A 13062-nucleotide genomic window follows, 5' to 3' on the forward strand; every position below is an offset into this window, starting at 1 on the left:
CATGAGCAGTGGTGGAGTACAGCTTCCCAAGCAGAATTTGGGGGCTCTATTCCTAGGGGAACTAGAAAGCCTTTTTGGCTTTAGTTACAGGGCAAGGTTTGGCTTTGAATCTCAGTCCATCTGCTGGGGAGAATTTGGACCATAGAGGTTTTCTGACTGATGCTTTGTGCTGATTTCTCTGCTTGTGATCCATTGATGATGGAGAGTAGGTATCTTCCAGTCTACCTTGTCAGTGGGGTAAGGCTCCATGTCTTAGTGGGCTCTCTCTGCACTGTGACTGCTGCTTGCGCCAAAGACCATCTGCCAGGCACAGAAGATTATCTAGGGAGTCTCAGCTTTATTTAGGAAATCCGAGTACTCAGTAGTCACGCCACCAAGCAAGCCTTGCTGCGTGGAGTGGGACTCTAGAAAGGGAGTTGTCCTTTCAGCAGAGAAACAAAAGACCCCAATGTTTCCTTGTTAAAGGAAAGATGATTCCATGGCAAGGATTTCAAGCACTTCCTCAGGCTGAAGATGCCCTGTGGGAATTCACTGCTGGGAAATTCCCTTCTGGCAGCATTTACCCATAGTTTCAATGGCAGCATATGGCATGCCCAGATCAGCAGTGCAAACCGGCTTCCTTGAGAGTGCTTTCTTGCCTGCTATTATTGTTCTGGTTTAGATGGATACTTTTCTTTGGCCTGGAAAGGGACTGTAAGATCACTCAATCTGACTGGCCAAACTTGCTTGCTTTGGAAATTCCTGAACATGATCTGAACAGCTCATGAACACATTCTCACTAGCGCAATGAAGAGAGAGATCTCCATTTGTAGAAATCCCATGCTCCTGGGGAGCGTCAGGGACAGGGTGAAGGATAGCAACATGTTGGCTGATCTCCTTTCTGGCCGGGGTAATCCCTGACTCCAGCCTGTGACGGTCTGTTTTTTCTAGGACAGGCATTGCTGGAGACTGCTGCCGTGGGGCACTCCTTTCAGGGTTGGTGAGAAATCCTATTTCACAAAGTAGCATAGGCAAGACAGTCGGTTTCATCCCAGCAAAATGCAGCAGGGTCCTGTTGTCTCATGTCTGATGATTAAGTGCCTGGCTTAAAGACTATGATTTAAATAGCTCTTTCCTGTGAGTATTCAAAGTGCCACTGGGTTGGAATAGTGCCAAGGATTGCTAGGCCACAGGCTCGGTGGGGGCCAGCAGAGTTCTAGGGCACAGAATCCCCAAGCTAGAAATAAGTGCCAACTTAATTAAACTACTGATCCATCTCATCAGAGAGCGAGTCTTGAAATCATGGGAAAAGGGAGGGCAAAAAGAGGCTGCCAGAATTTTAATAATAAAGGTAATTAAAGTAATGAAGCACCTTTTGCATCTTTCCCCTGTGATTTTTTTAAAGCTCAGTTCAGGATCAGTGGCTCATTAAGTGTGGCACTGAGCTCCAGCAATTCTGATATTGCCTCTTAGAATTATGCCACTTTCTCACAGATTATTCCTGTCTCATGGGCTTGAGGTTATTAATACTGGGGTGACAAAAGAAGCACTGGGGTTTTGTCTAGAGATGCAGGTACCCTTACAGGAGAGCAGCAGACAAGGTAGTTGGAATTTAACCTTCGCAGAATGAAGTGTGGTCGCAAGTCTTTTGATGTCATGTTGTCTGATGGATTTTTAATTACCTGGAGTGAGGTTAGAGGCTAGGTACCACAGAAGCGCCTGCTGAGACACCACTCTGCTCCCAGCGCATTTTCTGGTTAAGTCTATTACCTTCTAGTTGGGAAGCCAGAAATTTTGCTAAGCTTTGGTTCCGAACATGATTTTGGAACGGGAATATTTCAACCCACCCCTAAATTTTCCCCCCTTTATCACAGCAACCTGCACTGCTGTGGACTGCCACCGTGAGGCACTCCTGCGAGTGTTGGTGTGAAGGCCTCTCTCACCCATAACATAGCCCTCAATGTGGTACCACAGCGCTAGATTCTCTGTTTGGGGAACCCCAGGAACTCCCTGAACCCTGATGTGCACACACATGCAGGTCCCAGGACCAAGCCTGACTGAGGCTGACTTCTGCAGCCTGTGCAGAATGCGGAAAGCTTCAGGTAGTTGCGAAAAAGCTTTCTGTGTGGGAGTGGATGTGTGCTAGTTCAATCTGATCAGACATCACCAAATGAAGCCTGTGCACATACTCGGATGCTAAGAATGTAATTAAGAAAAAGAGAAGCAAGAGCAGTTCTTGGGCTCGTGAGCTGGGCCTGAAATTCCTCGGCTGAAATGGTCTGAAAGTGCAATAATGGGGGAATTGGAGCCATGGGCCCTTTTGCTGAGGGAACTTCCAAACCATGCAAGCAACCATGAATTGTTGCTGTGGCCACCTTCTCAAAGTCTGACATCTGTGTCTTGTTCTCTCTCCTGGCAGCTCAGGAACCTTGGACTGATCCCTCCGCTGTAAGAGGAGGCCTTCAAAAGAAAAAGGTAAGCTTTCAGCTGCAATATGCGTTGGTTGTCTTTTAGCCAGGGAGCTCCATGCAACAGATACATTCCTATAAATGCTCCCTGTCGCACTCAGCAGGTCTCATTCCATGTTGGTCTGTCTACTTCTGCATTACATGCATAGCTAGGACTGGAGTCTAAGTCATCTTGACCCTTTGCCATCCAAACTCGCATGCCGTTCTCCAGGGTGAGTGTTTTGTAATATGGTTATCATCAGTGATGCTGCATCCTCTGTCAGTCTGACTAGTCACTTGTTGCTAGGATTTAATCTCATCCCCTTCCCCACACACCTTTTTTGATAGTGGCTGGGGAGCTCACGCTCACTTCCCACCTGACAGTTGGGGGCAGCATTTCCCTTCAGCACGGTGAGACCCACGGTGATTTTCCTCAGATGCTGATACCACCTGATAAGACACTTCTGCTGAAAGAAGTTGGGACAGGTGTAGCTGTGAGCTGCCTGCCATGTTGGCCCTGCTGCTCTCTGCCTTGTAGTGATTGCACTGGAGGACCTGTGAGCTGAGCTCTTTTGCAACAAATGCTCTCAGTACCCCATTTCTATCACTGCTGCCTGCTGGCAGGTGTGATGAGAAGCTTCTTTGGCACCATTCCCACTCCCCACTCCTCTTCTTTAGCTTGGAACAGACTTCTCGCCCTCTTTCTGGCAGCATAGCTGGGAACCTCCTTCAGGCTGTGCTCACTACAACAGGATTAGCCTCTTGTTAAAGCCATCTCCTTTTGATCTAGCCCTGTCGGAGCGAATCTATCCTGACTCTCTGGCTTAGCAGGGGCACGATGAAGTGTTTGCAAGAGGATTCTTCCCCCATGTCGTGGGATTTTCCCCAACACTTGCTCTGTTGGACACTTTACTGCTGCTAATCTCTACATTCAGGACTCGTGCCGTCGCAGAGCCAAGGCGGCTTTCTGAGGACCGGTGCTTTCAGGGGCAACGGATCTGTTTGATTGAACAATTCCAGAGGAGTTTTCTTGCTGTCGCTTTGACTGTTCATCTAGGATGCAAGAGGAAGGGCCCCACGCTCTGAGTCAGGGGGCTGAAAGAACAGGGATGTGTTACACATCGTCTTGAGAACTGGGCACTCTGCAAGTTAGAAAGGAAGTTGAATTTGACTGCGGAGAGTGTAACGAACCCTCCTTCCTTGGACTTGGTTTTCTTGAGTTTTTGATTTTTTTTTTTTCCTTTTCTTTCTTTTTGCTGACAGTTGCCTGAGAAATTTACTCCTCCAGCTCCCATCACAGCTCCAGTAATGAGCCTGCCTGCTGAGCCCCAAGGGATCCATCCTCAGCTGTCCAGCTTGCAAGAATCTGGCCAGTCACCCCCAGGAGCACCCAAGGAAGGCAGCCTGCAGGTACCCAAGGAAAGTGGGGTGTTCCCCAGCCACCAGCTCCTTTTCAAGTAGAAAAACAACTCAGCTTTTGAGATTCTTATTACTTGGCAGCTTCAGGGCTTATGTTGCTCCCTAGCCCTTATAAGACATCTCTGCCTGAGTGTTAGAGGAATTGCCAAGGTGGAAAATGACACCTGGGTATGGCTGGGAGAGAGGGAGGGAGGCCAGGCAGGCTGTCAGCCTTCTGGGATTTGGGAATCCACAGAGGCCTGAAGCTATACCGCAGTCTGAAGATGATAATCTAACTCCGTGCTCCAGGTATTCTCTGGATTTGCGAAGGGGTGAAATTCTTTCTGTTCATAGTTGCAGGAGAGGAATCTACCTGCTCCAGCCTTTCATGCTCCTCTTGCATTCATTCAGCTGCTTCTCTCTCTGTCAGTATCACCAGCTACCCGTGGAGAGGGTTGAGAGGAAGGAGGTGCCCCCTGAGCACCAGGCTCTGAAGGCCACATTTGAAGGGTTGGTGCAACGCTGCTCTGCTGTCGCCACTGATCCGGTAAGGCCTCCCTTCTCTGATCTTTGGCTTTTTTGCCCTCATGGATGTTTGAATGGTGCTTCCTTCTTTTGGTTGGGAAAAGAGAGGAAGAGTCTTGTCCCTATAACCAAGTTAATTTCCATTTGCCTCCTTCCTTTAGGCCGTAGGCTTGTCCATCTCTTGGGAGCTGAGATGCATTCTCTAACATTTATCCACTGCTTCTCATTGCCTCTCTGAAGCAATGGTTCTGTCCTCCTGGGTCTTTTCTCTGAAGAAAGTAGAAGAAATGACCCAGCTTCCTTTTTCATTGCCTTGATCTGTAGATAGTTCCTGCAGAGCTGGTATTACCAGCTATCCTCAAAGCTTAGAGGGAAAGGCTGAGACATCCTGGCTGGAAGAGAAAGCCAGACAATCTTTGTGTCCGAGTCACTGTAATTTCTCCACCCTGGTTCCTGGAAGGCTGTTGGCATGCATGTCACGTTGTGTGAATGTATCAGGCCAGACTGTCTAGAAGCAGAAAAGCAGTGTTTGCAGCATCATGTTAGGTTGCTAAGTCTTCCCAGGGCTTGGGGGCACTACGAAGCCTTCCAGAATACCTCTGCTTAGTGGGTGTTGGGATGAGCACTGAGCCCAAACTATTATCCCAGTGTCAGACATTTGTGTGTAGCAGCAGCTTCAGCCTGTTTGCTCTGTGCTTTCTGAGAGTGCAGTGTAGCAATTTCTGGGAGATAACCTAAAGGTTCCCTCTATGGACAGAAAGGCCTGTTGGTTTGGGCTTAAGCACTCGGCTTACGTGGAGGTTGAATAGCTGGGTTGGTACAGCAATGCAATGCACCTAAGGCTGCCAGGCCTGTCCCAGCATTGCCCAGAGCCAGGCGTTTCTATCTATGGTGTAATTTACCTGTGAGTGGATTAGCCAAGGTGGGGTTAATGGGGTCAGTCCCACTAGAGCTTCAGTACTCAGGCACTTTCCTTGGTGGTTACCTAGAGTGGGAAGGATATTCCCTCTTTTCCTCAAGGAGACCAGGAAGAAGCTGTTGCTTAGGTCAGCCAGGGTGAGGCTGTTGACCCTGTGGGTCAACTAGTGGATGTTTCTCAAGCTTAGGAAGTAGTCACTGTGTCCTGTAGTCTGCAAGCTCTGGCAGAAGGGAGGAACGCCTAGTCTGGGAGATGAGGAAAGGGGCAAATCCAGCTTCCTGTCCTGGGGAGAGAATGCATGCATGTATATACGCACAGTGAGGGCATGGCTGGCTTGTATCACAGTTCCTGGCTGGCAGAGACTGAACGCAGCTGAATTGTAAGGTGCTGTGAGAAGAACAGAGGAGGGGAGGGACTGAGCGAGAACAACTGGGAGAGGTGGCTTTGAAGCTCTGGCAGAGCTAATAATACTTGTTTCACTTCAGAAAACCCGAAGGAAACTGGAGGATGCATTGCAGCGGCTGGAGTGTCTGTATGAGAAGCTCCGCGAGCAGGCGGTAAGTAGATGCCACCATTCCCTATGGCCCAGCTGGGTTCCTGATCTCACCTTTGCACTGGGTTATGGGCCTTGGTGTCTGTCCCAGTGTTAGCAGCCCATATCCTCTTGAGAAAGTAAGGGGAGAGCCAAACCTTACAACGCACCTTGAATCCAGCCAGCCTTATCTCTTCTTCCTTAACCTTGGCCCAGACATAGTGTAAGGAAAAACTGGGGAGGTATTTGCAGGGTGCTTTTACCCCCAGGAAGTATACTGGCATATAGACAGGTTCCAGATGGGAAGGGGCAATTGGGGGTAGTTGTTAAGTGTGAACCTGGTGTAACCTCTGGCTTAGAAAACTCTGAAGCTGCTGATGCCAATTGCTGGAGGGATAGCTATCAAGGGAAGAATCCTTTTAACATACACCCTTTCCCTGAGTGTCCATATTAGGCCTGAACAGAGACAGGATTCTGTGCTAGATGGACCTTTGACCTCCTCAGATACATCAGATATTCAATTAATGCTGAAATGTCATTACTTAGGACCTGTAACCCAGCCTGGGTATTAGATTAACGTTTGTTGTAGGCTGGGAAACCGAGGGAGAAAGCAGGCTATCCTTCCTGGCAGTGCTTGATTGTGTAGGTGCTGTTTGGTGAGGATGAGGTGGAGAACAGGAGAGAAGAGTGTGGAGGGAGGGGGGCCTGTGTTACAGTGCTGAGCATGCTGACTCATTTCTGCTCCCTCCCCACAGCTCTCTCCAACCATCCTCATGGGTCTCCATGAAATTGCCCGCTGCATTGAGGCTAGGAACTACCAACAGGGTCTCCTGGTTCACACCCAAGTGGTGAGCAGCAGCAGTTTCAGTGAGGTGTCTGGTTTCATGCCCATCCTGAAAGTCCTCATGACCATTGCTGGCAAGCTGAATGTGTAAAGTGTGGAGCAGCTGGAACAGTGCACACTGAGAGCTGGTGGACTCCCTCACTGTTGATGTGCTACAGGTTGTGGACTCTCCTTCTGACTCTGGAGAAATAAGTCTGTGCCAGTGCCTGGAACTGTGCTGGGCCAGCACGCCTCGCCCCATCCACTCTCCAGACAGCCCACTGGTGCCTGGGACTCCTGGAGACTGTTCTTCCTCTCTCTTCTTTCTTACTAGTCTGAGGCCACTTCCTAGCCCAGGGATCTCAATTTCAGACTGTCCAGGTTGCACAGAGATCCTCCCTCTTCCCTGTATCCCTGGCACAAAGGGGAAACTCCTTCCTTCCCAGGCTGACGTTGCTTTTTTTTTTAGGAGATAAACAGGGCTGGCACCTGCGGCGCCACCAGACAGAAGAGCCTCAGGCTCTATTCCTTGCTGCAGTGTAAATTGCTTGAGTGATAGCTGGGCTCCCTTGGTACCTGAGCTGGAGTGTCCCTGCTCTGTTGGGCTGCAGTGAGGATCTCTCCTCTGGTTCCTCCTCTCTCTTCATTCTCATCCCTGACACACCCTCTCACTTCTCTGCACCCATATCCTTCTACAACTAGGGCTAACTACCAGCCTGCTCTGGGCTAGCTTTGGTTCTCTCTCTCTTCTTCACCTAGCCCTCTCTTTTCATAGTCAAGTCTCCTGTTTACCCTCTATCCCTCCTCCTTTATATCTTTTCCCCCATAAGCTGCAGGCTTGAGCCCTTTATGTTTCAGGCTCAGGGCTGACTCCCCCTTCCAACTCCTGGGACTCTCCCATTCAGGAATGCTAGCAGGTTGGACTGCTCTGTGCGCTCCTCCCCAGAGCTGGTCACATCCTGTTTGTGGGCTAAAAGCCGCCCTCTCTGGCTCCTGGCCTTTTTCACTTCCTTCATGTTAGCACAGTTGGCCTTTTGCCCACTGGTGTTATCTAAAGGATTCCTACATCGGGCTTTTCAGCCAGTCTAGGAGCTTTAAGAGCAGCAGAGATTGTTCAGGTCCCATAAAGAATCCCCTCGAGCTACTCTGACCAGCCCAGACTTAAGCAAAGGGAAACAGCTCATTGCTCCAAGTGTGCTGCATTCATTCTGCCTAAGGTAGCAGATAGGTGCAAAGGTGGTTCCTAAAGGCCCCTTGGCACCGTGGTGGTAGGAGTATGCTGCAGGAGGTGATGCTGTCAGGTCTCGAGGATACGGCTGTGCTGAGGCTTTTCATTGCTGTGGCATTTCCCCTGGGGTAAAATAGATGAATGAAGCATATCTGTCCTGGGGAAGGAGTCTGGGAAGGCAGATGGGATTTTAGGGCACATCTGTGTGTGTGTTTCTTTCCCTCTCTTCCTCCCTCCTTGCCTTCCTCTCTCTCACCCTCTTCCATGCTAACCAGGCAGCGTAATCGTTGGGCCCTAGCTGGGAGCAAGGCTTCTTCCCAACGTTTGGCTGCAGCCAGCCTCTGCTTCTGCTGCTTGCTGCTTGAGTGATAATGCCATCGTGGGCCTGTAGTTCAGTGACTGACATGAATCAGCCTGCTCTACAATGAGACTTAGGAGGGAGGAGAATCAGAGAAGGGAGGGAGAGGACACATCTCATTCTCTCCTTTCCAGGTCAAAGTGCCTCCTTGTTGCTGCTGTGTTGTTTCTATTGCTGCAGTTTGATGCACTGAGAGATTACAGAACAGTGAAATAAAAGCTGTGTTTTGTGATGCTGCTAGCTTTTTTTCATAGGCTTGTCACCTCTGGCTACAGGGGACTTCCTTCAGTCTGCAGGGCCACCCACTGAGAGCTGAGTTCTCAGCTTTGGTGAGGGGGCAATTGAGAACGGTGTGGGGCAAACCAGATTCTGGGCTCTGCTGGTGTGGGGAGCAACCGCCCTGGTGTGGTGAGACCTTAGGCCTTACCCACTCGCTAAGGCTGCAGGGTCAGAGAACTGATCTTCTCCAGATCACCCGCCTCAGTTGTGACTGTTCATCTGCATCAGACATAAGAAGGTCCCCGGGATGGCTGAGGTTCTCTTGGGGAATCACAGCAGTGTTGGGGATTTTACACTTGACATCGGGAGCTGCAAGTATGTCAGTAAGTAAACAGAGAGCCCTCGATGAGATCCTCTCCTGTTGGAAATCGATGTTACACCACTGAAGCCATGCCACTTAAACTAGGATGAGGATCTGACCTGTGTGGAAATCAGATTTATACCATTGAATTGTCAGTTCTTACCATTGGTTAATAACTTCTGAATCTGTTGGGTGATTTCATTTAAGCTTTTAAGGAGGTAAGAAGGCTGAAGTGAAACATTGGTACTGAGATAAAGTTGGGGGGGAATCAAACTAGCTTCTGCAAAAAGACCGATGTAATCTCAAAAAATTTTTGTTTTCTTTTTGCTGTCAGCTGGCTAGCTAGTATATATGTACAGGCCAGCCAGTCAGCACACATGAAACTCTGAAATACGCAGAACTGCATTACCTGGCTTGTGGTTAGAGGACTTGGGAGGAAGTAGAGGTTGAGAAAGATTGTTTGGATGGGGAAGATTTGAAGGGCCGTTGCTGGGAAGGGACCAGGGTTTATGAGAGTTCTGGGTGTTATGGACACAGCACATGCATTCAGGGAAAACCAGCCTTTGTTAGTTCTGCTGCTGGCAGAGGCAAACGCCCAGTATGAGGGAGTCTTGCAGAGCTTTTGCAGCCCGGTCTGGGAGTAGTTAGCAACCAGTCTGGCCTCCCAGCTGTCCCCTATCAGGGAGATGCAAGCTGGTTTTCAAAGGCAGCACTTGTGTTATGACCCCTTCTGATGCTGTACAAGTGAGCGGGTAGCCCTGGAGGCATATATTTGCTTAATGAATATATAAGGAAAGTCCTAGCTTTCTGAGATCATTTAACAAGCCTGGTATTTCTTAGATTCTGCCTTTCTGGATCCAGTTACAGTCCCCTGTGCTGTCCAGCCCCTCTCTTTAAATCAGGCCACTTGTACCACTGAGAAATAAGCACGGATTTTCCATGTATTTCTCAGATGCATTTGACTTTAGTTCCCTCCAGCGCGCATGGCTCCTGCTACTCATGGACTCATGCAGAGACTGGCTATTTATTCCTTTGCGGCGAGTCCTTCCTGCTTGCCCCTTTGTGCCACTGTTGCTCAGTTTTGCTTCAGGTTTACCCCAGCGAGCACTGTCCCTAAAACTCTTGGTAGGGAAACCAGGCAGGGGGAAGTGAGGTGACCCACTTGAGGGTCTCTGAGAGGCTTGTGGCGGAAGCCCGTCTCTGTGGCCCCGGTGCGGTATATGTCCTCCTAAGTGCCGCTGGAAAGCGCGCCTCCATTTATAGCACTGTCTCTGCTGACTGGTAACAGCTTCTGGTATACGGACTGTGGCTCCTTGGCGTTGCCTCCTCCCATGTGGGCACATGCTACCACAGCATCCCTGCGCCGCTCGACAGAGAAAGCATTTTCTGTTGGGTGAGAAGGCCCTTGGGTTGACAAAGAATTGGGGGGGGGGGCGGTAGGAAAGGATCCCTGGGCACAGGGAACAGAGCTCTAATCCTGTTGCAGATAACATCATGTCTGCAGGCTAGGCTTGTGTGTGTTTGGGGGAGCTGGAGGGGCAGAGATTGTTAGGCAGTATTTGTTTGTAAAGCCACTTGCTCTGAAGATAATGCTTGCACTAACTTCTATTGAGGGAGCAGTGTGAGTCCCCACAAAGTCCTTTCCCAAAGTGTCTTTGAAGCCAAGAACCCATTGAAAGGAAGAAAGGCCAAGAGAGGGGATTAGTTTGTTCAGCAGCTGTGAATTTCAGTGGGAGGCTGATGAACTCCAAAGTCTTTGTTGAGATTTTTTTTGTAAGGAGCCCTGCTGGAGGGAGAGACCCACACGGGGGCCGCGGCCTTAGACAAGAAGGAATCCGAAGCGGCAGGGAGCTGTAAACGGGCCACAAGGACTTTTCCCAAACACTTTTCGGAAAAGGTGTTGTGAAGAGAGCGGAGGGGGATTAGCATGTGAAATGACACTTTCCATTGACTCCACAGAGGGGAGGGGAAAAGGGCTGGCTGGCTGATTTATTAGCATTTTGTTCCCTTCTCTATTCTGCTCCCCCTGCAGCCCCCCTCCCCTTGCTCCCCTCCTCCCTGAGCCCTCTAAAGAGGTTTGGATTGGAAAAGGGAGCGGGGGGCTGCCTGTTTGTGTGTCATCTGGGCGAAGGTGACCACCTGGGAAGCTGAATGTAAATATTTCTCCTCTGAGGAATGCGCCTTCATTAAACCGAAATGAATACATGGAAGCATCCAATCCTGCAGCACAATGGCAGCAGCGCCTTTACCGCTAAGGGCTCCTTGTGCCGGGGAGGGGGGACCCCTCCGGGCCCCGACCCGCTGCTGAGGTCAGCACATTTTGCAGCTGCGGTGTCGCCATTTTCTCCTAGAGAAAGAAGGGGGGGGGGGGGGGGGGGGGCGGTGGGGCTCCCGCTTGGAATGCTCCCTGCATGTCCCCTTCACCAACAGGCGTCACTGTGCCCAGCGGGCACATCCTGGGCTGTGCCACGGCCTTCATGGGGCAATCGTGTGGGGCAATCATGTCAGCAGGTGAGGGATGGGGTAGCACAGCCTGCCATGTGCTGGGGAGGGGGAGGAAATGGGAAACAGCTTCCAAATCTTCTCCTTTTTTATGTTTCCAGCTAGCCGTGGAATGGGGGGCACAGAGGGACAAGGGGGTAGAAGCTGTCCTCTCTGCCGTGCAGCGGTTCTCAAGCCAGCCGGTGCTGGAGCTTTCCCTGCTGGGTGAGAGGCTTTTGCCACCTCTTTGCTTTTGGGCCCAAGGATGCATCCCCACCACAGGGAGATGGAGGAGCTGCTGGTGGAGATGCAAGGGAGACGGAGGGCAGGGTCACTGTATTAGTAAGAACCTTTGTGCAAACAGCTGGTGGTTCGTGTGTGAAGTGGAAGTGTTTCAGCTTTCCCTGAGAATGGGCCAAGATTGTTTCTTGCAATTTTTGAAGGGCTAGATTCTTGCTTGACATGAATGCTCTTGCTCTGGTGAGACCCCAAGCTTGCTGTAGGTCCAAATTCCCACCCCCAATGAATTGATTGGGTGTCCTGGGATCGGGGGGTATTTGATAACTAAGAGACACACACAGACTGCTGAGTCTGTATTAATGTATCATCTCTGAAATGGGCAACCGGGCCCCTGTCTGCCCCCCTCCCGTCCCCTTTCCCCCTGGCAGCTGCTTTGCAGTTGGGTGCAACCTCAAGCAAGCTCAAGGAGAGAACAGGCCCGTTCCCCTCCTGGTAGAAGCCGAGGTGGTGCTCCATGGAGGACACTGGTCAGCTCTTATGCTCAACAGATGGGTAAGCGGCTGGGTTTTAGTCTCCAGGATTGTAATTACATACATCCACACATGCAATTGGATGAAAAAAATCACCCAACTACTTGAGACACAACAGCATTTTGCAAGCACTTGGCTACTGATTTATTGCATTGGCTATTGGTTTACAAATATTGGCTACAAGACAGGTCTAATGGCCAGTAACTTAGCTCTGCTGGCTTCTCATCTGCCTAAAGGACACTTCAAACAGCAAAGCAGACGATAACCTCACAGCCCGAGGGAGGTCACTGTGATGGTGCAGTGAGCTTCCCCAGGTCCTGCAGCTGACAGCTTCTTCCTTCCCTACCCCAACCACGGCAAGGGAACAGAGTTGCATCAACCAAATCTTCCTGCTGCTTGCTTAGCCTATAGAATATATACAATACATGGTAGAGGAAAAACTGTTATGTATACATCACAGTAACTGTGCAATAAATTAAACTTCAAAGTGCTTCACTTTCCTATTTACACCACCATTAAATAGTAACTGACATTATTTTCTCAGACTAGGAGGAAGTAGTTAGTTAGTTAGCTGACAGGGTAAGAGTGCTTGGCAAGCACTCCACACACCAGGAGGTGGGGAATGGGCTCAGCTGGCAGCTCCTTTATGGGAGAGATTTGGGAGGGAAAGGGGACTGGAGCAGTGTGAGGGCATATTTATGGCATCAATCAAGGGCTTTGGCAGGGATGCTGGAGTGAAAAGGGAGACTGGACCTGGAGGCTTAGAAGATGCAGAGAAGGCATGTAAAAAGCAAGTGATGGGACTCCTCTTTTGGACAGCTGTTTAATGGGCAGGTCAAGCAGCATCTTCAATCTTGCTGCTGCCATCTCAAATGCAAAGTAAAGCACTGGAGAGCTTAGCAAAGTTGTCAAAGGATGCAAAGTGATCCTGGAGGCTGGCTTGCTGCAGGAAGGAGTCGCACAACTTTTCTATTCCCTCATAGTGTAGGGCTTAATAAAAGGCAATAACGGTTTTATTTTAG

General features: G+C 50.0%; 1 protein-coding gene across 7 annotated transcripts in view; it reads left to right on the forward strand.

Moving 5' to 3' along the window:
- Window positions 1-8441, forward strand: part of LOC142084220 (NADH dehydrogenase [ubiquinone] 1 beta subcomplex subunit 8, mitochondrial-like) — a 44054-nt gene extending 35613 nt beyond the window's left edge. For all 7 annotated transcript variants that reach the window (XM_075154534.1, XM_075154533.1, XM_075154536.1 and 4 more), the window contains 5 exons: window positions 2399-2454; window positions 3690-3836; window positions 4255-4371; window positions 5754-5825; window positions 6556-8441. In XM_075154534.1, the coding sequence (XP_075010635.1) occupies window positions 2399-2454; window positions 3690-3836; window positions 4255-4371; window positions 5754-5825; window positions 6556-6735 (572 nt within the window). In that variant the 3' untranslated portion in view covers window positions 6736-8441. The remainder of the gene's footprint in view (window positions 1-2398; window positions 2455-3689; window positions 3837-4254; window positions 4372-5753; window positions 5826-6555) is intronic.
- Window positions 8442-13062: the final 4621 nt, after the last annotated feature.

Source organism: Calonectris borealis, chromosome 7, assembly GCF_964195595.1.
Source record: "Calonectris borealis chromosome 7, bCalBor7.hap1.2, whole genome shotgun sequence".
NCBI classification, from domain to species: domain Eukaryota; kingdom Metazoa; phylum Chordata; class Aves; order Procellariiformes; family Procellariidae; genus Calonectris; species Calonectris borealis.